This window comes from Morchella sextelata (genome assembly GCF_020137385.1).
Source record: "Morchella sextelata strain SCLS chromosome Unknown scls_23, whole genome shotgun sequence".
Lineage (NCBI taxonomy): Eukaryota > Fungi > Ascomycota > Pezizomycetes > Pezizales > Morchellaceae > Morchella > Morchella sextelata.
In genome coordinates this window covers 1,048,280-1,071,511 of record NW_025408638.1, presented here as the reverse complement: position 1 = coordinate 1,071,511, position 23,232 = coordinate 1,048,280, and the positions used below count along the sequence as shown (strand labels likewise).

General features: G+C 48.6%; 6 protein-coding genes across 6 annotated transcripts; 3 read left to right on the top strand and 3 right to left on the bottom strand.

The window, feature by feature from the left end:
• Positions 1-1,559: 1,559 nt before the first annotated feature.
• Positions 1,560-3,496, bottom strand: H6S33_007512 (uncharacterized protein; the record flags this gene model as incomplete). Its single annotated transcript, XM_044838869.1, has 6 exons — positions 1,560-1,870; positions 1,936-2,527; positions 2,599-2,707; positions 2,768-2,867; positions 2,940-3,218; positions 3,307-3,496. The coding sequence occupies 6 exons, from the start codon at positions 3,494-3,496 to the stop codon at positions 1,560-1,562; spliced, it is 1,581 nt and encodes a 526-aa protein (XP_044689048.1).
• Positions 3,497-4,260: 764 nt separating this feature from the next.
• On the top strand, positions 4,261-5,875 carry H6S33_007511 (uncharacterized protein; the record flags this gene model as incomplete). The annotated part of the gene is made up of 2 exons (XM_044838868.1): positions 4,261-5,135; positions 5,200-5,875. 2 exons carry the CDS (start codon positions 4,261-4,263, stop codon positions 5,873-5,875), a joined length of 1,551 nt encoding a protein of 516 aa, XP_044689047.1.
• Positions 5,876-7,226: 1,351 nt separating this feature from the next.
• On the bottom strand, positions 7,227-8,024 carry H6S33_007510 (uncharacterized protein; the record flags this gene model as incomplete). Its single annotated transcript, XM_044838867.1, has 4 exons — positions 7,227-7,562; positions 7,641-7,732; positions 7,822-7,917; positions 7,997-8,024. The coding sequence occupies 4 exons, from the start codon at positions 8,022-8,024 to the stop codon at positions 7,227-7,229; spliced, it is 552 nt and encodes a 183-aa protein (XP_044689046.1).
• Positions 8,025-10,631: 2,607 nt separating this feature from the next.
• H6S33_007509 (uncharacterized protein) lies at positions 10,632-10,883 on the top strand (the record flags this gene model as incomplete). The annotated part of the gene is made up of 1 exon (XM_044838866.1): positions 10,632-10,883. One exon carries the CDS (start codon positions 10,632-10,634, stop codon positions 10,881-10,883), a length of 252 nt encoding a protein of 83 aa, XP_044689045.1.
• A 5,385-nt stretch (positions 10,884-16,268) lies between these two features.
• Positions 16,269-17,199, bottom strand: H6S33_007508 (uncharacterized protein; the record flags this gene model as incomplete). The annotated part of the gene is made up of 6 exons (XM_044838865.1): positions 16,269-16,301; positions 16,392-16,563; positions 16,618-16,760; positions 16,922-17,012; positions 17,083-17,098; positions 17,154-17,199. The coding sequence occupies 6 exons, from the start codon at positions 17,197-17,199 to the stop codon at positions 16,269-16,271; spliced, it is 501 nt and encodes a 166-aa protein (XP_044689044.1).
• A 3,604-nt stretch (positions 17,200-20,803) lies between these two features.
• Positions 20,804-22,984, top strand: H6S33_007507 (uncharacterized protein; the record flags this gene model as incomplete). The annotated part of the gene is made up of 2 exons (XM_044838864.1): positions 20,804-21,487; positions 21,635-22,984. 2 exons carry the CDS (start codon positions 20,804-20,806, stop codon positions 22,982-22,984), a joined length of 2,034 nt encoding a protein of 677 aa, XP_044689043.1.
• Between the last annotated feature and the right edge of the window lie 248 nt (positions 22,985-23,232).

Below are 23,232 nucleotides of genomic sequence, written 5' to 3'. Positions count from 1 at the left end.
TTCTATGACTTCGATCCTGATATATAGACCCGATTTATTTGGCCATTATTGATCATGATCAGGGAGTTGTCAATGTGTCAATTGTCGAAAATGATAGTCAGCAAATTCTCTCTATTGACAACCTGTCTCCAGCGTCGAGACAACAAGCGGTATATAATTGTGACGAGATCATGGCGACAGAGTGCCATTACGCAGCAAGTATAAAAGGAGAGGATTGGTTCGGCTTCCGAGACTCTTCTCCTTCCACTCATCTCCTATGTACTCATATTCTATGGGTACAACTCACCAGTCAAGATGCGGAGTAGCCTATTACACAGCGCTCAAAGATGCCGCGCAGACAAGCACCACACCCAAGTACCTTCCCTATTACCGACGCATCCATACGACCGAGTGTCATGGCCTGCGGGCTGCATACACTACATGTAATCAATCAATAAATCAGAACCGATCCGCCTAGCTCTGTCAACACAAGCATGATCGGGCGCCCGAACACAACGGGAAGCCAATCAACAGACGCGAACTCGCCAACGGCGCGCAGATCGAAGCGAGGGGCTGGTAATGGGCCTGCGGCTAGAGGACGGTGCGTATACTGTATACGGCAAGACTTGCTGTAAGATTCTTCCTTCTACCCCGATAGTAATTCTCGATTACTGATATTTGGTTTTTTTATTTACTGGCTATAAGGGTGCCAAACGATACCCAAACTCGAACGTACCTTGGCCACCTAGCAAACCTGCAAGCGGACGCTCCCGCCACCGAAAGACCGGCGGTAGCCGATTCAAGAAGCCACCCGAGAATACGAAGTAATCACGCAAGGGGGGCCAGCACGTACCACAGCCCGCGTAGGCCCGCTCCGAAGATTAGCGCCCGGACACGCCCGGGCACGCCTCAATCTTCAATGCTGGTCCTTGTGGTTCCATTATTTCTGTCTGCCTCGTTGGTGGTCATATATGGGTCAGGAGATCTCGGGTGATCTCGGGCATGTCGAGTGATGGATCATGATGTTAATTACGACTTACATGGCGCGTGGTGGAAGTGGAAGTGGAAGTGGGACTTGTTTTATGAATGGTAGTGGGTTATGGCATACAATCACCCGAATATCTCCATGGGAGATACGGAGGCTATGCAGAGATGAAGAAGGTGTTGATCTACTACATCGCTAAAATCTATCGGCCTAGAGCTAAAGGTTCCATCACAACACCACAACCTCCAGCCAACAGCCGCCCCCTACTACACCGGGCGCGATTTCACTACTATGAAGAGCATACACCGTCTATGGCCTACAATTGAGCAGCGAGTGTGTTGGTGCATGAATTATCACTCGGTCTTGGCTAGCCCTTTTCGGGATACTTTGGTTGACTGTGGCTTGGGTATGGTTTGGATGTGGGTGGCGAGGGGTTGGGGGTGGGGAATAATGGTGCTTGGAATATCTATGGGGAGAACGTGTGGAGTACATGGGCGGGATGCTCATAGCAACTATCAGTGGCCGCCCAGAGAGACTAACTGCCTAATCTACCTGATCTAAAGCGCGGAGAAGAGACACTCGGAAGAGAAGGTATCTACGCCCCCACTAACACCGTCCCCTCCTTCCCCTCGACATAATACCCCAGCTCCCTCACCCCATCCTCTAACGCGACCCTCGCCCCCTCCCCTCCCTCCTCCCCATCCACCAAAAGCCACAATCCCACCCCCAACGGCTCCACCCCAAACCACCTCGCCACCAACGCCCTCACTGTCGACACCGCCATCCCCCTCGGCACCCCCCTCACCACTTTCTTCTCTCCATTAACAAACTCAACCTTTACCAGCCGCGCGCCCAAACACCGCTTTTCCAGTGCCGTGGCGCGATCTATCCGCGGTGCGCCATACACTACCCTCCTCCATCAGCCCTCTCTCCCCCACGCCAAAAAGCAGCAACGTCAGGAAAATACTCACGCTCACACAATACCCCCCATCTGCCATGCCGTCGGAGCACCTCCTCCTCCTCAGTCTCCCCCACGGCCGCCAGCTCCTTCGCAATGCGGCCCAGGTAGTACATCTCCGCGTTCTGCCTTTCCGCCGGTAAGACGCGGGTATGGTTCAGCATCGAGACATGTTCGGGGAGTCGCGCGAGGGTGAGCATGTGTGCCTCCTCGCGGGGGAGAAGGGAGTAGAAAGGGTTGTGGGAGAGGCGGATTGACGTCAGCTGTGGGAAGAGCTGCGGAAGTGCGTCAAGGTGCGGGAAGGTGGGGAGGTGGTTGTAGGTTAGGTCTAGGTGGGTTAGTGTTTTAAACGCCTGTGTTGGGGGAGTCGTTTCTGAGGCGGGGTCGAGGATGGCGGTGATGAGGTTGTGGGCAAGGATTAGGCGTGACAGCGCCGGCAGGGATGTGAGTGGGAGCACGGCGGTGAGGGATGTGAAGGTGTTGCGCTCGAGGTTGAGGGTTGTGATTGTGGGCGGGAGGGAGATGTTAGCGGGGATGGTGGAGATGCGGTTTAGTGACGACTCAAGCGTCTGGATGTTTGGGAAGTGGGTGAGGATTTGCGTTGTCTGTGAGTGGTAATGATCAGCATGTGACTTTCTTCCCCCCCGAGTATGTACTGAATAGGCGGGTGACTGACCTCGTCCCAGGTGAGATAGGTATTGCTGATTTCCAGCGATGTCACGCCTTCAAACGGGGATGGCTGGCCGGGCACTCTCTCGACTTCTAGTGACGAGAAGCGGTTTCCACTGCTGCAGTCAGCGACAAAAAAAAACCAATAACTAAAACACCCACCAAACAACACACACCTAATCTTCAAGGACCTCAAGTGCGGCAGCGCTGCACAGATACTCGCAACCGTCTGCAAGTCCTCAAACAAATTCCTGCTCAAATCCAGCTCCTCAATCTCTGTCTCCCCTCCGCATCAGCACCCCCCCCACTCCCTCTGTCCCCACAAAAAAGACCAGAAGTCAAACTCACTAGGACACGTCTCGGCAATCTCCCCCGCCGCGTCGGCCCTCGCCAAACACAGGCCATCCAGAATGACAATCTTCAGCTCCTTCAGCTGCCCCAGCTTCTTCTGTATCTTCTCGAAGCCCACCTCCTCAAACACCTTGTTGGCGGTGAGCGACAGCACCGCATGTGCATCCGGCGGGTCGTCGGCCGTCGTGTATTTCCGCCGCAGGCCCTCGAGAAAGCTCAGTGTATCGTCGGGGCGGCGGGTGGTGCGGATGAAGGATGCGTTGCCGGGTGCTTTGCCTGTTTGTTGCGTGTCAGTCAGTTGGTTGGTTGGTTGGTTGGTTGGTGAGTCATGAGCTAGCTAGCACTCGGGAGGTAGGGAACGGACATTTGAAGTACTCCTTCCCGCCGTGCACGCCAGAGTGTTTTCCTTTGCCCTCGACGTCCCACTCAACGCCGAGCCAGGTGCCGGTTGTGCCGTCGACGGGGCCGGAGTAGCGGACGGTGCAGCGCGCGGCGGTGTAGGCCTGGCCCGGGGTGAAGGAGAGGCGCTGGTTTATGTGGAATTCGGGCTCCATCTCTTGTTGTGTGTGGTTGGGTAAGTATATGTAACTTTGAGAGCCTGGGGGCTGTTGGGATATAGCTGGACTACATGTAGTATACATGCATGTAGCTACATGTTGTGTGTGTGTGCGTTGTAGCTAGCTGGGCGAGGCCGGGTAACGAGAGCTAGAGTGGGGCATCTGGCTGCTGGGAGGTGAAGTGAGAGATGTCGCCTGTCGTGCGTGCGTGCAGAGTGGCAGAACCCGGGCAGCCGGGTCGGAGTGGGAACAATAATATTAATATGGGAGATCGGCAGAGAGGAGCGATGGCTCATGAAGTGCACATTAATGTCTATATCAATCTGTATAGAGTATAACTGGAAGAATAACAAGTGAACGTGATGCATCTACAATTAATAAATACATAAACTATCATGTATATAATTATAATTGCTACCCAAACACATCTCTCTCCCCCCCCCGCAGCCCCACCGCCGACGCATCTATCCAGCCCCCCCGCACCTTGATCTCCAATCCCGAACGCAACCCCGGCCCGGCCCCTCTTCTTCTTCTTCTTCTTCGCTCTGTTCTCTCCGCCGGGTAACCGGACCCGTCAAACCCTCGGATCCAGCCAGAATTACAACCAATTTTCCGCCCGAAAAAAAAACTGTCCCTCCCCCCCCCCCGCCACCAGCCAGCCAGCCAGCTTCGTCTTCCCTTCCTCACCACCACAACCTCTCCCACCACACACACACACTCACCCACCGCAACTCACCACCACCACCACCACCACCACCACAATGCAATCTGCCTGCCGGGGAATCATCCGTCTCAATGCTGCTCGGACGGCAGCGACGGCCAGCTCCCGGATCGGCGGGAACCAGCGAATAGCTACCAGCCTCCACGCAAACGCAAGCACACACCGTGTCTCAGCACTCCCCGTGGTGCACCGGCCGATTGTGCTGCGGAGCGAGTTCTCGACGCTGGGCGGGCGGTGGGCGGACAAGGACAAGCCGAAGAAGAAGGATGACGACGACGACACAAAGTCCGAGAAGGAGTCCAAGGGCGAAGAATCATCCACCAAGGAGGACAAGGAGGACAAGGAAGACAAGGAGGATAAGGACTCCGACGACAAGAAGAAGGAGGAGGAAGCCCCCCCACCACCGCCTCCACACGGCGACAAATCGCCCTTCGCCGTCTTCTACGAGACGCTGCAGACCGAGTTCAAAAAGTCGCAAGAGTGGCAAGAGTCGACCAAGCAGCTAGGAGAGTCCGCGCAGCAGTTCAGCGAGTCTCCGGCGGTCCAGAAGGCGCGCCAGGCATACGGGAGCACCGCGGAGGTTGCGGGCAAGGTTGGTGAGAAGACGGCAAAAACGCTGGGAAAGACGGCGGTTGCAATTGGGAAGGGTGCGGCGTGGACGTGGGAGACGCCGGTGGTGAAGGCGGGAAGGGCTGCGGCGCGCGCCACGGGAGAGGGCGTGGCGGCGGTGACGAAGCCGGTGAGGGACACGAAGGTATATAAGGATATCAAGCAGAATGTGGAGGAGGTCATTGATGATGGCGCCAGTTCCCGGTACGGTGGGTACCTGGAGCGTGAGGAGCGGAAGAAGCAGCGTGAGCTGCGGGAACTGAAGGGCGGTGTCAAGAGGGCCGAGAAGATGGAAGAAGACCCCGAGTAAGTACCACCAAATCCTCCGGGCAGGCACGGTATTAACCACTCTCCTTCTCCTCCCCCGTAGAGCCGGCACAAACGTCACTCTCCACAAAGACGCCGCCTGGAAAGAATCCTGGCGCGAGTTCCGCGACAGCAACAAACTGATGCAATCCCTCTTCTCGGTGAAGCGCACCTACGAGGAATCCGAGAACCCCGTCATCTCCGTGACCCGCAACATCGCCGACCGCTTCGCCGGCTTCTTTGCCGAAAACGAGACCGCCCAGGTAATCCGCAAGTTCCGCGAAATGGACCCCAACTTCCAGCTCGAGCCCTTCCTGCGCGAGTTGCGCGAATACATCCTCCCAGAGGTGCTCGACGCCTACCTCAAGGGCGAGAGCGAGGTCCTCAAAGCCTGGCTCAGCGCCGCGCAGTTCAATGTGTATGCGGCGCTGAACCAGCAGTACACGGTGAATGGGCTGAAGCTGGATGGGAAGGTGCTGGATATCAGGAATGTGGATATCCTCTCTGCGCGTATCCTAGACCCCGGAGAGGTGCCAGTGTTTATTGTGTCGTGTAGGACGCAGGAGGTGCATGTTTTCCGCGACCTGAAGACGAGCGAGTTGAGGGCCGGCATGGAGGATAAGGTGCAGCAGGTTACCTATGCAATTGGCATCACGAGGCTACCGGATGAGGTGGCCAACCCGGAGACCAATGGGTGGAGACTGATTGAGCTGCAGAAGAGCGCGAGGGACTTTATTTAATCTAATGGCTGTGTGTGCATTTTCTTCCATCTCGCGCAAAAAAGGGTCTTCTTTGTTTAGGGGTTGCCGAAAAGTCCATATCTGTTTGTTTTTTATACTCCGCGGTGAATGCTGGGTGGTGAGGGGGTTCTATTTCCTTCTGTGTAAATACTTTCCGGTCTGTTATTTGTTAGACTCCTTGTTTTCTCTAAAATCCTCCTGGTGGCCGGGGGGACTCGCTGCGCTGCATGATGTTTTACGCCAACTCTTCTCCTCTGTTAGCCTTTACATGCTATTCTTTTTTCTTTTCTATTATTTTCTTGTATTTTTACCTTGGTGGGCAGGTGCGATTGTTGTAAATACTAAGTACTTGTAGTGTTCGACGGACGCAATTAGAGCAGATCAGATCAGGACTTTTTGATTCTGAATTGAATACTAGTACATATGTACCTGCGTGGTGTGGTTACGACAAGCTCAAGTCCAGATGATGGAATTCCAGGTTAAGATCGAGTGGAGCGGTGTGCCTGTCGAATATATAGATCTAGTTCCTGAGATGGGGTTTGAGTGTGTATTTTGAAGCTTTGTTGGTATAATTGGGTCTGGGTAACTGGCCATGATGGTTGATAATATGAGATGGCGGACCATACATGCAATTGCAATTGCAATGAATAAATCCCATTAGATAGTTGGGAAGTAAGGGCGTTCTTGATGGTGAAATAGGCACAGCATAGTGATGTAGTTACTGAAATCTATTCAGGTCTCGGTCCTCTCTCTCTATTTATTTATAGGTACAGGTCTAGCTATATATGTGTTCCTTAACTACTCTGAGCTAGTTGTCTTTATACAATGTCTTCATCTATCGACAATAACAGCTTTCTGCAGTGAGGTGCGGTACTTAGCCACGAGTTGAAGAGTGGCCCAATTCTTTGCGTCATTTGTAATTAGCATACCTGTTACTAAATACTGACTTCGTATGCTTATTTGGACGTTTCCTCTAGAACTTCTCGAATATATTCCTTCATGGGTTCTCACTCGGAAGGTATAATCCCCGAACCCGGTTTATGAGGTCATCCTTGTGATCTACATACCCGCGGTGCAGTTGGTCTGTGCGCAGTTGTTTTCACTCTGGACAACGGAGTTTAAAGGGAGAAGCAGTCTGCAATTGAATCCTCATGGACATAAAACTCACATAACAATGCCAAAGGAACCCCATCGTAACCACATAAAAGGAAGCAAAAACGAAAACACAAAAAAGGAAACTAACTCAACAAAGGGAATCGTGACACTATGAATAAATCCACCTCCTCCTCCTGCTCGTTTAGATATCTCTATAGCTACTGGAATGAGGCCTGTTCTTCTTCCCCGATCTGAGTCACAGCGACTTCTTCCCGGACTTCTTCTTCTCGGCCTCGACATTCTTAAACGGGAATCCGCTCGTCCTCTTATCGGCGCCAGTCTTCCTCGAGATGCGTCCACTAGTGCTTCCAAACAACAACACCCATGCTCCAAGAGCACTAAACAGCGAGTGCATAACCATAGCAACGGCGTAAGCAGCAGAGTACCCACTGTCCCATTGTGTGTAACAATAGAACGCCACAGTGAGATGATACGTTAGAGTTACACACAGCGAGGGCACCGCGTACGGTGCTGTGGGATCCTCCATGTCTGTGCCTGCCGGTTTCGCTACGGCTGTTTCAGAGAAGCTCGACTGGGTGCGCGCATGTCATTAGCAATTTTGGTTTTGGTGGGTCGTTTAAGATCACGTCAGGAGCTAAGATGTACTTACAACTAGTGGTACACTTCCGGTTAGGAGAAGGTTTAAAATCGAGAATGCGATCAATGTGAAACCCAATGAACGCGAGAGATATGCTTCGAGCTCTATTTTTTTTTGCAACAGTCATTGTGTTAGCGACTCATCCGATCGGTCAAGGTAGCAGTAGCAAGCAAGGCTGGGGAAAATAACGTACGTGTGGTTTCCCGAACATCTGGTGAAAGCATCGTGATGATGACTGTGGGTGATGCGATCAGGGGAATTGACTCAAGCATCATCCAGCCCGCCGAGACTGTGGTTTTTGGTATCATCAGCATCAAGTTGCACAGAAAATAGAGTCTTGCGATAAACATGTGACGTTTGAAACATACGGTAGTTGAAATAGTAATAAACATCCATTGCGAATATGTGATAACTGATTGTTGTCTGACTGTGCTTTTTGATGATTGTCAAGTCGCAAAATGAGGAGTCTCTTCGCAAGGCGCAAAGTTTGTTCGAACTGTAATTGATTTGTTCAGGAAAGGGGATCAGGCATAGATAAAGAAGTTAAGGAGGAAGGATGATATGCTGGAAGTAGCGGCATGACGTCATAACGACAATGTTCCTGGCCTTCGTCACTTCCTGCAACCGCGGCAAGTACCACCACCTCCATTTCCCAGCTTGCACGTATGTACCCCAAAAACAACAAAGAAATGAATCCATCCTTGCTTTGAAGATTCTTAAGATTGGGAAGCTCCATTTTCGTACCGAACACGATGCAGATCGCTGAAAGAACTGGCCTTCAGGGGTAAACGTGATCTTTAGGCCTGGTGGCTTGAGCCGCAAGTAAGCTACAAATCAACGTCACCTCCTTCCTCACACGAACAAATTCTAACCCAATCGACCATCACCATGTTACAGAAGGAAAAGAGCGACAGATTCAAGACTAAATTGAGTTGGAAACCGCTGCCTCCATGGTCTATGTTGGGCACAGGCGTTCCTCGATGATGACATAGCCCATTACCGAGAGGAATGATTTATCGTGAGGATAAGGCCATGTTCTATTGTGGCCACTTCAAATCAAACGGTTCCGCCTTGCAGAGCTGTGTGTGGCTAAGGAAAACGTACCCAGATAGTTTCTGTCTCAGGATAGCCGCATGCCTTTGGACTTCACGGTTACGGTGGCTATACAAGGTCTTTGCATCAACAGAGCGTAATTCGGAATAGCCTGCAAACTTTACAAGTAACGTAGTTCTCTAGTCAAGGAACTCCAGGATCTCAAAATAAAGTTCCTAAGGGGGCTCGGTTTTTACTCCGGTGCTTAGGTAATAAAAAAGGTACGAAACAGCTTCGATTGGTTGCCGAGTGATCATAACTTTGGTTGGACGGGGCAGTGACATGTTGACCGGAGAATCCTATGTAGGAACCACCGATTCCGCCCCCCAGGATAGGATGAATACGGTTCTGACATGCTTGGCCCTGTCAGGAACAGTCTTAGGCGAAGGGAAACCTAGGCCATGTATTTGTTTTCAGATATATAAGTCCGAACGCTAACATCGGCTTCCGGGGCTATGTCAAAATACTTGCATGCAGGGCAACTCGAAAGCGACCAGTTCATCGCAGCAGAACAGGCAAACAGACAGTTTTAAATATTACCAATCTACAAAGTAACGCCTACCTGGCGCTGATGTCAGATGATGAGCTAGAGGTCTTTCCAGAAGTTTTACGGCGACCGGGCCATCGTGAAGACTGAAGATATTCTCATAGGCTTTTATTGCTTTTTATTGATCAGCTCTTAGTATGTCTTCTAGAAAAGAGTTCTGCATTGGTATCAAATCATGTATACCTACACCACGGCACCGGCCATCGGTTGCGTCAGATTGGCTCGTTTTTCTTTGATGGATTGTATGGTCTAATGCTTGCATATCCTTATCCATTTTCTGATATCAGTGCATATCGGTTGTGATTGGGTCTATTTAAGGTGCACACTGCCTCCATCTTGTGGGGTAAGATGGTATGGTGACCATTCAACTCAAAAAAGCAAGAAATATCGGTAATGCCAGTGGCAGCGTCAGTTTTCGATAGCTTAGATACCCGGCCCCGACGGCGTGGTGGAAACATATACCAGGTTAACCAGGTCAAGTTAATAACCTGACGTGGATATCGAGGTCAATCATAATAGTGGATTTGAGAAATTGATTAACGGCATGACTGACATTAGCTGTCGGGACTTGATGAGGTTCGATCGATGCCAGTATACACAAGGCATCAATATATCCAAATAACTGGCACTGGATATGTTTTACCAGCATTCTCCTGCTTTGGCATCGGACATCACCTGGCGGAAGCGTATCAAATCCCAGGATTCCGATTACCAATGGGACCGGCATGGCTCATACCGCACTCTTTGTCCAATCGCCCTGGATCGGCCACTTTGCTGACGACAGACACATCGACGAGGGTGACAAGGCGAGTTTCAAGATACGATGGAGTACCTAAATGATTGATCGAAAAGTCATGGGTCTCCAGGTGCACATCATGAGAGGCGCCACCTCAACAACAATAAATTTCCCGTGCAGAGAAACTATGCGTGTATCAGCCCGGGCTAGCACGACAGCGGGATTTTTCTTTTTGTTCATCTAAAGATCGAAAACACTTCAGGAGCAACACGGAGGAGGAATCAGGTGGTTTAAGGAACACTTGACTTACGATACCTTGCAATATAGCGTTGTATATGGCTGCGATGACGTGCCAATGCGCAATTCAATAACCATATTGTCACTCATGGATTGCGGAAAACCCGAGTGTCTCACCGATTTATATGGAATCATGGCCGTCACTCGGACTTAATTGCGCGCAACTTCTAGGCGACGGAATCCTGGGGAGAATACGATGCTGTTTTGTATTTTATTTTTGGCTGCTAGAATATGAAACTCGGGTGCCAGTTGTCATCAATATGCTTCTTCGGGGAATCACCTCTTGTTACAAAGGCGCCGTTTCACAAGAAACGAGATATCAACAATCATCATGAGGACTACTTTGATTACCGACGTTACCACAAACCTACCTATGTTGGGAGCCATAAATTTGTCGGGATGGACTACTTACTTCTGTGTATCACAGCCTGCTGGTCTCTCAGTTACCGAACTCAATGCGCGCCTTCTCACCGACGCCGATGAGTTGGCTATCCCAAAGATCTTGGGGCTGGTACATATCTTAGATCACCATCACGAGCTCAGTCAAAAAGTATGTATCTATGCAAAGAAAAGAAAAAAGTGATTTCTATCAATTGGCATATATTGCACATAACTTGAAACCTTAGCGACTTGTTTCAGATTTAAGTACCCGCCTTTGATTCACATCTAGATAACATCATAGATCGCCATAGGCATTACTCACTCGGTATCGAAATTTGCAATGGATGCGAACCCATGAATTAGGGAGGGGTGTTTCGACTTCAGTGCAGCAGACAACATTTCTGGAAACCCTGTGGAATCCCTAGTCGGGAAATAAAAAACCCAGCACCGAAATCACATGGGAGGGGTCTTTACTCTACATATATCACTCATGGTAGTTACCTATCTATCTAATCTCAGCTATCAAGGTACATCATATGGCTAGCGATAGGTTGTATACCACCAGTCCATATCTCGACGTACGTAATCGTTCCGCATCACCACGTCCTCCACCGCCATCTTATCACACTCTTCCAGAAACGAGGCTCGGATGACAATCGACGGGGGTCGCACGTTTTTCTCGTTTGCATTTCCCCGGGTTTTCCTTACCCCTCCGGCCAGGCAGGGGAAGGACATACAAAGATGACTAGGTAGCTACTTTACCTAGTCAGTCGGTTGGCGGTGGTAGTGGTGGTGGTAATACATATGTAGTGACGGCGGTTACACTCCTCCTAGAGGCTTATCGATCATGTATCTAAGCGCGCATTGATATGGAAACAGCAGGTACATATGCGGAATACCTATTACACTCTATTTTCAAAGAGAGACATCCCGGTACCAAAGTTGGCCTAGGTATGGTTAGCATGAAGATCCACAGTTCCTGTTTGGAAAGAAAAATAAGAAAACATAAAATGAAAAAAAAGGAGCCGGATATGTGCGCCATGTGCCTTGTACGTCCTTCAGTCTACTCTAGACTACATATGTGTGCGTGCATGTGCGCACATAATAAACAAGATCGATGGTGGGGTTTACTTTGACAATTAAATTTGCCAGCTACATTGCATTATCGTCTAGTTCCTGAGTGTCATGAAAAATAAATAAAAATTAATAAAAATAAAAAAATAAAAAAATAAAAATAAATAAAAATTAAAATTAAAAATAAAAAAACATCAAACATCAGGCCAGGACAGCGACGTCGTGCCATGGGAAGGCCCGTTCGCAGTAGGTACGCCGTAGAGGGACAATGTAATATAATATTCCGGTACTGTTGCCTTGTGTATGTGGTAGTTGTAGTGGTGGCAGTAGAGTTTGCACCAATGACCATCCATCCATAGGGATCCATGGACTGTAATATGAGGGCTAGTCTATCTGTGCAGCAGCAGCACTGCATAAATATCAACCATTATAGACCGGCGGCTTGATTTGAGGCCTCTCAGATCAGCAATGGCCGTAGATCCATAAATCATCCATCTACTCTACTCATATATGTCCGCGGCCGAGTAATGAGTAATTTATGGCCTTGCTTTACCGAGTAAATGCGTGCGCATATAAGTTTGTTTTATACTTTCCGAATACATGTATGTAGATGTGTGTACATACACTCTATGGATCGTCAGATCATGTTGAAGTATTCATTTAGAGTACATACATGTACATACATATGCCTGTCTTCTTTTCGACCCGTGGCTGTCCGTGCCACCGGTGTCCTTTTAGGTGTTTGACAGTCTAGCCTGCTTACTTCATACTATATCATGCAGTTTTTTTTCTAAAACATGATACGAGGATTAGGTATTGTTGTCCAGTAAGAAACCATATTTTTTTCTTTCCTCCCTTACCCTGAATATATTAGCAAGCTTATAAAAAGTGGTTTTAAGTTGGTTTCGACCTATTAATGTACAGTATCGTGAGCTAGGGGGTGGTTCATATTGTATGCATGCAGCAATGGATTTTTGCAGGTCTGTCCGGAAAGCAATCCCTCCTAAGGGAAGAAGATTCGGCGAGAGATACCGGTCGTGCTCCAGAATTTGATTGACGGGAAACTCCCTTGGAGATGCGTGTTTAGCATTTAGTTATTCGGCGATATCAATTCGCCATCGTCAGCAGACCCTTTTTTTGCTCAAAAATCATTTCCGCCTCCTCTCAGGGTCTTGCAAGAGAAGGGGGGAAACGTGGAACCCTGACCAGACCAGATGCAGATTTTAATCCCCACTGCATTGACCATTCCATGTTGATCTCCAGCATCTCCCGAGTTCAAGATCAAGACCAGATTCACGAGAATTAACCTTGGCTGCACGGAACTTCCACGGAACGCGGATTAAATTCCGTGGAAGCCCCGATGCAGCTTACGAGTACAGAAGAGTCTAGTGGCATACCTAGACTTGACGGGACTTTGCAAGGGCCCTTTTTCCACCTAAGGTTTTCGAGCCAAGTTTCTGACGTTCCCCCGTTAGCCGTCCTGGCTCTTCGCCGGCCTAGAAGGCTGACTGAGGTTTCCCCGCCATACCTCTAGCTGCAAGTGGCATGGCTTCATTCGTTAGTACTTCAAACGCCAATTGATCATGCCTCTCGGGGCGAGAAATTTGAGCATGGTTGACAACTTATTGGTTGTGCAAGGGTCGATAAGTGCTTTCTTTCCTTTATGAAGACTAATCCTGACTATAAACAGGTATTTGTATGGAACCGCATTCTCTCCCAATAGATGTCGTTTTGGACAGCAATGATAGTAGTAAAACCTCATCCTATATACCGGGGGTACTGATGCTTTTGATTCCAGTATTCGCCCATAGTTATAAGAATGCATGTTCCAGACCCCCCGGCAGGTATAGCTGTGGTAGTTACCGAGACTGTTTGCCCCTCTCTGAAGTATTATCCCTATATAAAACTACACATATTATGTGATTATTAGCCCAGAGTGAACCCATAGATAGGAAGATCATAGGTACTGCACCCGATGATTTCTACATAGAGTACCTGCCTGTACATACATGTAGACAAAAAACGGCCAAACCCCAGTCTAGGCATCCCCGAGAAAGCGAAAATGCGCTTTGGTCCCGTTCGGTAGGGCAGCGGCTCGACGGCTCGCGTGAATTTTTTTGCAAGCTGCTTTAACGAAATTACCTAATCGTGCTCGATGATTAGCCGCCTTTTGGCCGTCGGCTATGTAGTCGGTAGGGGAACTACGGGCTAGACCCCGAGCACAGGACACACGACATGGCAGGTTGCGGTGGTCGTTGCGAAGGTTCTCCGGCCGCCGCACAAGTTATGTAGTGCTCGAACATCTATTCGGGTTCCTGCCCGAGCTCTGTGACTTTTCAAGACTGTGAATCTGTTCGACAGAAGAAAAAAGAGTAAAATGAAATCTGTCCACCAAGGTTCATTGCGCCCAGAGTGCCTCCTACCAAAGTGTGGAAAGTGGCTATGCGTCTGTGGCGATTTGTATGTCTGTCACGCGATCAAATGAACAGGCTTGCATACATACATGTGAGTTAGGTACTTTACTTCCTTTGACTGACTGACTCTTTTGCCTGGGATTTCTTCGCACCCTCTCATCTGGTGGCCATAAACTCATGATCATTGAACCCCTCTTCCACTAACCTCATGCTCACTTACTCCCCATGCGTCATGAAAGGGAAAAGAAAGGGCAAAGGCAACAAAAAATAAAGGGACAGCAAAGAAATAAGAGCCCCCGCGTAATTTCGCTTACACCTGTCGGGGCTCGCCTGTGTTTCAGCTCCATAGGCTCGCCGCCTTCTGAAAATAATCTGATAGGTCAGAACCCTCTTTTGCGTGACACGAAACGGACCCAAAGAAATGTAAATCTGCACGACATTCCGTTGAACACGCAGGGGTCCCTTCCACAGTCTCTGCTTAATCGACTGGTCACCTCCTTGCCGAGTGGACTTTCCTTTTGGTGTGGTGTAGGGCCATTTTATTTCAGATGACCGCTAAGGAAAGTTTTTCAGGCGACAATGGAGACTAGCCAGCCAGCCATTAACAGTCTGGCCCAGCTTTTATCAAACGAGAGCTGAATTGTTTCGAGTGGGCCTTCGCAAAACAAACCACTCGGCTGAGAGAAATCTGCTGTCTTTTTTGATTTTTTTTTGTTATTGTTTCTGTTGAGCAAATGTCGATGATCTATCGACATCGAGATTCTATTCTCTCGTTCAATTTCCAAACGGCTTTCATCGGGTGAGGTTAATCTACAGTAACCATTCACCGAAGGTCGATGTTGATGAGGCTGGCATAAATCCAGTCACTCGCCCACATTCCGCAACCATGGGACTCATGAAAACCACTTTTTTCCTCTCCCCTCCTATTTCCTTTCATCTAGTCAGTCAGTTGTAAATGTGAGGAGATTTCATGGGCTGCACAAGGCCGGAAAACGATGACGTAAATCCGGCGCTCTCGTGTGAGCTGGCACTCCTCGTCTGGCTCGCCAAAATGACGAGTGGGGGCTTTTGTACCTGTTTCCACTGAACTTGGCAGGAGATCCTGTGGTTCGTGCGCCCGGCCGATGAGTTTTTTTCGACGAGACAGACAGGCAGATCGGAGCAAGGGGCGGCAAAGACAGCAGAAAGATGGTCGGTAAAAAAGATCATGTCTTGTCCCCCACAATTCGGACTGGCAAAAAGCAAAGTGTTCGCCTCCGCTTTCGGGATTATTTTTTTCCCTCCTATTCTTTCTAGGATACGCAGTGAGACCCTCCCGCCGATTAACAAAACTTTCGCTTATGGACGTTTTTGTGGTACATGACAGGCACGGTAAAGTGGACGGCAACGCAATTATAAAACCTGATTATCCAACTAAGAAACAAAGAAGCAATCTTGATCATTTCCCCCCAAGACTTTCGAATCGGGACTAGAGACTCGCTTTTCGGTCAGGCCGCCAACTCTCCCGCCGACCACGTTAACGTTTCTTGCTCCACTAGAAACCATACTTTTTCGCCATAGCATATGTGTCCGTTTTCATGTTTCAGAGCAACCAAAAGCTACCTCAGGCAAGAGTCTCCGGCGTGATATAGGGAGGACCCTGTTGTACTTATAGTGGAGACCCGAGTTATACATACAGGACCACACAACCGGGGGTTCTTCAATAGATGATAAGCTTGAGCGGAAAGTCTCATCTGAATGCTCTCTGCCAGAAACCATCGTGATTAGAGAAATAAGAGAGAGGGATCCTGGTCCAGGGTGTTGATGAGTTCAATGGGAATTGAACAGATAAAACACAATCTAGGCATGCGCATTCGCTTCGGTTAAATAAAAATATCCGGCCGAGGAAAAATAAAATAATTCTTTGACATGATAAAAATACACGCGAGAATCTGCGGAAGAGCGGTACGTATCGAGGAGCCAATTAATTTATCTGAAGAAGATCTCGCCAAAACAGCCTCCTTACATCAAAGTGATTTTGATGCTGGGGGGGTGGGAACTAGGGTATGGGCCTCCGGGAATTTCTAAGGTTTGCGAATCGAAGCAGGGCCAATTGTCTCTTAATACTTTCTCCCGAACGTTCGAGAAGGACACTGTAACCGGTAGCTCGGAAAACTACCGTATTAATCTGTGAGGAACATGGTCTATGCCAAAAAACTAGTGGGTCTTGGCATAGTGCTAACCAAGTTGAGTCGATATTGGGAATGTTTCAGAACTAATTCTACTGGCCAGCATTTTCGTAAGACCGGAGATGTTCTTGCCCACGAATTAAAAGATATTTTGTAGGCAGACAGGATGAGTGCTGTAAAGTAGAAGCAGTCATCGGTTGTCTGTCCAGTAGCAAATAAAGCCGACCTTCAAGAGAAATCTGGGGGCATTCTTCTAGAATGTTTCCTGTTCAGGGAATACCGCAGATGTGTCATGCACTGGTCCGTGTCAAACAGGTGGCTGAAGACCAAGTAAGGCAACACTTTCCGGAAGGCTCCCTCGGCAAATTGCCAGCAGGGGGCATTCCGGGAAAGCTCCCATTCGTTTGGCGAGAAGAAAAGGTGCTGATGCCGATATATGCAGAATAGTCAACAGCAGCACAGTAGACAGACGTAGACAGACGTAGGCAGATGTAGACAGACGACCCCCTCCCCTCAAGAAGGAGAGGAGGCTTCTTTTCACCAAGATGCTTGCAATTAACTGACTGAAAGACTAGGTACCTTACCACACACTTACTGAAAAGCACAATTTTCCCATGGTTCACCCTTCTTTCCTTCCTTCCTTCCCGGACATCACAAACCGAGTGCTTATGCCAGCTGGCAGTCAAGGTCAAGGAGGAGAAAGAAGGAAGGTGAAGGAGGAAGAGAAGGAGGAGGAGGGGCTCACTTGATCGAACCAGACTCTGACGATGGTCAGGGATGGAAAGGCTCCGACGTGTGGGATGGAAGGATGCGAACCCGTGGCTTCGCTTCGCGACTTTGAGCCAAATTTAGTCTGATACATCTCAGTTGACGCAGGGTGATGACGACGTGCATTGGGGCATACAGCCACGATAATGAAGGGAGCCAACCTGCCTCGCAAATAAATAAAATAAAAAAGGGAAAATCGATTATCTATTTGTTTGTTTTGATATGATGTGTGGTGATGTATCATCTCCGCCGTTAGAACGCTTCTACCCCCCCCCCCCCCCCCCCCAAGGCTCTTTCACTCAGTGCAACTGGTGCCCTGATATCTGATGCATCTTATGTAGCCGCCTAGACCGCCCAAGCGCTACCAGCGAGCGGAATATCGTTGTTGGAGAGAGAGGAAGGTGTTTGCAATCCTGAGATGCAAGTATGTATGATATACCGGTGATGTTGATGAAGGGCACTGATGACCACCGCTAGCCAGCCTCCTATAGGTCTTTAAGGTCATCATCCATCACCCCAGAAATGGAAGAGTTAATTTCCTGGCGTGCATCTCGAAGGTTTGGAAATTACTCTAAACACGCGCTCATCTCTAAAGGTCACCCCTAAATCATCGGCGAGCAGTGGATAAATACACTTGTTTCTCGGCGATGTCTACTTGTGTTCGTGTGGGCACTTGGCACAGGAAGGTTTACCGACGGTGGCGCTGACCGTTCAGTATCGAAATGCATAGCCGTGTCGCTCTTACTTCTGCACTCCCCTCTCGCCAATCTGTACTGAGTGATCCTTTACCTAACGCATCCCATGGGCCATCTGTACATCCTCAAGCATCCGCATTTCCCCTCCCCTACCCATAGTCTTGTCCCAACGTAGAGAAAAAGGGTTCATGCCCCCACATTATTCACAACCTTATGCAAACTCAATATTCTTGTTCCTACTCGACAGACACGTACTGTTTATGTACCTCTGGACGTATGTATGGATACAGCATGAGAGAATGCGCGCTTTAGGACAAAAACTCTGCTTTCAGTATTCGAAAGTTTATAGTTCCACGGCTGCAGATTGATCATCGATCACTACAGACAGGAAATCTCGAAAGATTAATTGATTTATCAACCCCAAATCTCCGTGTCGCCTCATTTGGCTTAATGGGACTGGGGAATTCGAATTCTGAGTGGAACCACAAAAGCACTACCCCCACCCTCACCCTTCATACCGATCACTGCCACTTGCTTGAACGTTCACGCAGCAGACCGTGAAGACGGCAAACACATTCCAGCCAGTTATCCTGGCCTGTCTTGTCATTTACTTTGTGTACCTTGCTCTAAGTTTCTTCAAGGCAAATGCCCATCATTTCATCGATACCACGCGTGTAGGTTTCAACGAATTAAAGACTCCTGGCATGCACACAACGCACGCACGCACATCGACCAGTGCAGTAGGGCAGGCAACACTCTGAACGGGAGCCAACTACAAAGTTGACTTACCGAACGAACGAGAAAAGAAACGAGTGTCGAGTTCCAGTATGTATATACACTCAATTATTCATTATTTTGATCTGATTTTCGGGTTCATGTTCTATCCACAGCCGCTCTCATAGGATCAAAGTCAGCCCAGTATACAGGAGGAATACTTACTGACCACGAGGCCCTCATGCTCAACCACTTACTCACGGCCTACGTCTCGCTTGCTGTCTGTGCCCTCCCGTCTAGGGCTTCAAGGTTATGTAGGTACTTCCGGTTCAACGGTTTTTTTTTTTCCGCCTCGTCCTGTGATCTTTTAAGAGAAACATACCATGTAGGTACAGCAAAGTGGTATATAGAAACAAGTGTACGAAAGTGCGGACGTAATATATACACAGTAGTACTACATCAAAACTTTAGAGGTAGATATAGAAAGTTATGAAAGAGCCATCACGGCCCCAGTTCATTCGGATCTGCCGCTGTGTTCCTATTGTACAAAATGAGGCACTGTCACTGTACATGTACTCAATCACAAGCTAGATCTTTTGTGCCAGTAAGAGCTACTATACTCTACTCATCCTGCCCCTCGATCTTCCCAGAGCCTCTTCGAGTCCGTCATCTAGCTCGAGCTCTAGTACTTGTGTGTATTCTCATGAATTTATTTTCTTTCGCTGGGACTGTCAATAATTGAATTATTTTGTACGTATACAAATACATGTAGTAACCCCGTGTAGGTACATACATGTACTTTACTTGTTGAGGTTTTACTTGCCGCTCTGCTTCTTCTGGAATACATACATATCGAAACTGTTATTATGTACTTTACTTTTTATCCCAGTGGAAGTACAGCGTTGAAACTCGCTCCTCTGGCCGCCTCCTCGGTAACTTAATAGTACTTGCTGGTGGTGCTGCTGAGAATGCATTTAGTAGAATTAATACAACCTACTCTGATCCCTTCCTTTACTTACCTCTTACTACAAACCTCCCCCGGTGCCACCTTCCCATCTAACCCGGTCGGCCTATTGCTGCCTGCCTTGCCTATTTCACATTCTTCTTTTTTCCTTCGATTCATCCTTCCATTTCTCCACACACACACACACACACACATAACACACGCGCGCACATCCACCATTCAGCACGTACTCACGCACGTACACGCTTGAACGCAGCACAGTACTGTTATCCCACATAAATCAATTTTTCCGTTCTTTTACCTTTTTTTTTTCCCTTCCCCACCCCCTCTTACATTATCTCGCTCTATTTTTTGTATTTTTCTCTGTGCCTTAGCTGCCTACTTTGTTTTATTTTATTTATTGGTCGTTTTTTGCTTTTAGATATTTTTTTTTTGTGCCTCAAAGTTCTCGAAGGTTTCTAGACAACAACCAATTCGGTACCAAAGGCCCTTGACCCGCCGTTGAGCCGAGTGCGGTTCATTTCCTGGTAAGTTTGAGTTCGCCCTGACCTGTCCGCTTCCCAGTTGGCGCGTCTGTCTCCATATATACCCCAGCCGTTTTCCCTTAGCCTCTTTTTTTTCTCGCGAGGCTCCACTCGCGTTGTTAGGGTGCTGTATCGGATAGTTCCTCTTGTGGCTGTCACTGCTCTCTCACTCATCATACAACTTCAACCTACCTACCCAAACGTCCCTAGGTACACCACGACCACTTCCACCGGCAAACTAGCCAATCATCCAAACACCTATCTCTCTCCCCCCCCCCCCCTCTTCTTCCTCTCTCCTCCCTCTTCATCTTCGCCATCTTCTTCTTTTCTTCCTTTTACTCCATCCGAACTTTTCTTCTGTGTGCACAACCACCACTCCTTCTTAGAAACTTCTTAGAAAACCCATCGTAACGTAACGTGACCGCCACCAACCGCTTGGCCCGCCGGATTGCCGTTCGCTAACAACTGGGTTGACACTACAGATAGTCTCCCCACACTGCCCTCTCTGCATCCATCCATCTAGCCTTCTTTTAACCCAAACCCACCCACCATCCACCACACCCACACCATCTCGCCATCATAAAAAGTCTCGCCTCCCCCCCCACACACCCCTGTCGTTAGATCTGCCATTCAGCCCTGGCATTTACATATACTTCATCACACTCCCCATTCATCTTCTTTCTTGTCGTCTACACACTACCCGTCTTTTGTTTGTATACTCGGAGCTGCAGCTTGATCTTGGTCCAAATAACATCATCCATTAACAAAAGGATACACGAATCGGTTCTTAAGATATTCGAGATGATCATGGTGGAATACGATTCCCACAACGCCCATAGACCCACCCACCACCACTCTCACTCATACTCTCATTCTCAGAGCAGCGTTCGTGGTTCTCCACTACTCCAACATCTAGAACACCCCTCAGCGCACTCGACACCTTCACCTCCGTATCGGTATGCTCCCCTCCCTATGCAGCAACAGCAGCAACAGCAGCAGGCTCCCGCTCCCGCTCGATCAACACCTACATCGTATCCATCGCCTTCCTCTTACCCTTCGCCTTCAATGTCCGCATACCAATACCCCCCACAACCAGGACCAAGGGGATCTCCTTACTCTCAACCTCAACAATTGCCTTCGTTCAACCTTCCACCAATACGTCTGAACCCACCAGCTACTTCTCAGCCTCTTCCACCGCCCCCATCCCAGGCGTCACTTGGCTCCCCTTTGATGGGTTCGCCGCTACCACAGCCGTCTCCTCAACCCATTTCGTACTATGCTCAACTACCTCAACATGGAGGACTTCCTCCTCCAGCTTTGACTCATCCTAGCCATATCACCTCTTCTCCTATAAATCAAACTCTTAGGTATCCGCTACCAGCCGTAGGAAATAACGAGCGTATCATGTCTGGTGGGAGGCATAAGAAGGAAATTAAAAGGAGGACGAAAACAGGTTGTTTGACTTGCAGGAAGCGGAGAATAAAGGTACGCACAAATCAATTTTCGCATATCATTATATTATTCAATATTTGCTCGGGTAAACTCCGGAACAAGCAGTTACCCTATCCATAACTACCAAAGAGCTCTAAATGAAACATTTACTTACGTGAACTTTTTTATATCGCTCCACAGTGTGACGAAGCACACCCATCGTGCAAGAATTGTGCAAAGAGCAAGAGAGACTGCTTGGGATATGATCCCATCTTTAAAGCACAACCGGGACCTGCAGCTATTCAGCCTGCTCCCAGCACAGGTTCACACCCCCGTTTGATCGCTTCAGCGTATTCAATGTCTTACCTTGCGGATTCATCAGTAGGTGGTCAAAGTTACTCTCAGACCATTTCCACAGGAAGTTCACCGGCATCTTCCTGCGAGACATATGATTACCAATCAATCGACCCGAGCCTTGACGCGTCTGTTAACCCTCAGATTCCCATTGCTGCAACTATATTGGAACCTCAAACATACAGGCCAGAATTGAAGAGGAGGCTAGATAGGGGAAGCCCGTTTTCTTCAGCGTCTGACACAACTAGAGTTACGCCTATTCCAAGATCGGCAACACCTGGGCTGTCCAAGTTGCAAGATAACCAAGGTGGAAGTGCAGCAAAAAGGATTAAGATCGATGACTTATTATCAGTCTCTTCATCGTCACAGCCTCTCACACCGCCTTCAAGTGAAGTTGCATCCTATGCTTCACCATCGACATCTGTTGAGGGTATGAAGCAACTTTATAGGACACGCTTTGCACCTGGACTGGATAATTTTCTGGAGACTGCATGGTTTGGGAATAGCGGCTTATCCAGGATATTGGGAGATGTTCCACTGTTGGAGGTTATGGCCGAGATTTTCGAACGCTTGAAGGCTCGAGGTGGTTTGTTTGTCGAAGAGGAGGATCCGGCTATTAGAAGGAAAGGGAAACATTCTAGTCTTCTGTGGGCAGCCGTGAAGATGTGTTATGGAACTAGTATTCCGGCTTCCGACAACACCCAGGATGAGGATGAGGAGGATAATAGTTCTAGGGACGACGAAGGCGCGGAGACTTTGCGAAGGATCCATACTGTGGAAGCTCTTTTGACTGGTCAACATCTTGAGAAAGCGTCTATACCTTCCGATGATAGTGAATCAAGTGCGGCAATGTTTTGGAAGTTATTAGGGAGAATTGCTGCCGCGAAAGGACATGATGCAGAGAGTATTAAGGAGATTGATGCCATCCTCGAGGACTGTGGTCGATATGTCGACAACAAAGAGAGCAGAAAGCTTCTCTATAAGATTGCTGAATATAGGCACGTCAAAAGCCGTCGTTATGATCCAACCGAGCCCTCATCTGTATCTGAGGATTCGAGGATCTTTTCGAATAAGCTGAAGATGTACATTGAGAATGTCATCAACACCCAGACAGAGGCTTCCCTCAATCGCCGGATTGCAGCTCGTGCCGAGCTTTTGTGGATGGATGCTATGAGGGAGACACCTCTTTATTGTTAAAGACCAAGTACGAGTTTGACGCAAACGAATTTGCTTTTTTTGATATACGACATTTTCCTTATGGGGTCGATTAGACGGATGGGTTCAACAAAAGGTCCAAATTCATTGCATCATATTACGATACGACCATTTCACGAATGCGACGCAACAAAATTTTATAAAAAAGACCCCGGCGGATGAATTCTGCCAGCATTGTATGCTTTCTTTTTCTTTCTGGGTAAGGGGCATATATGAGTTGGGTGGTCTGC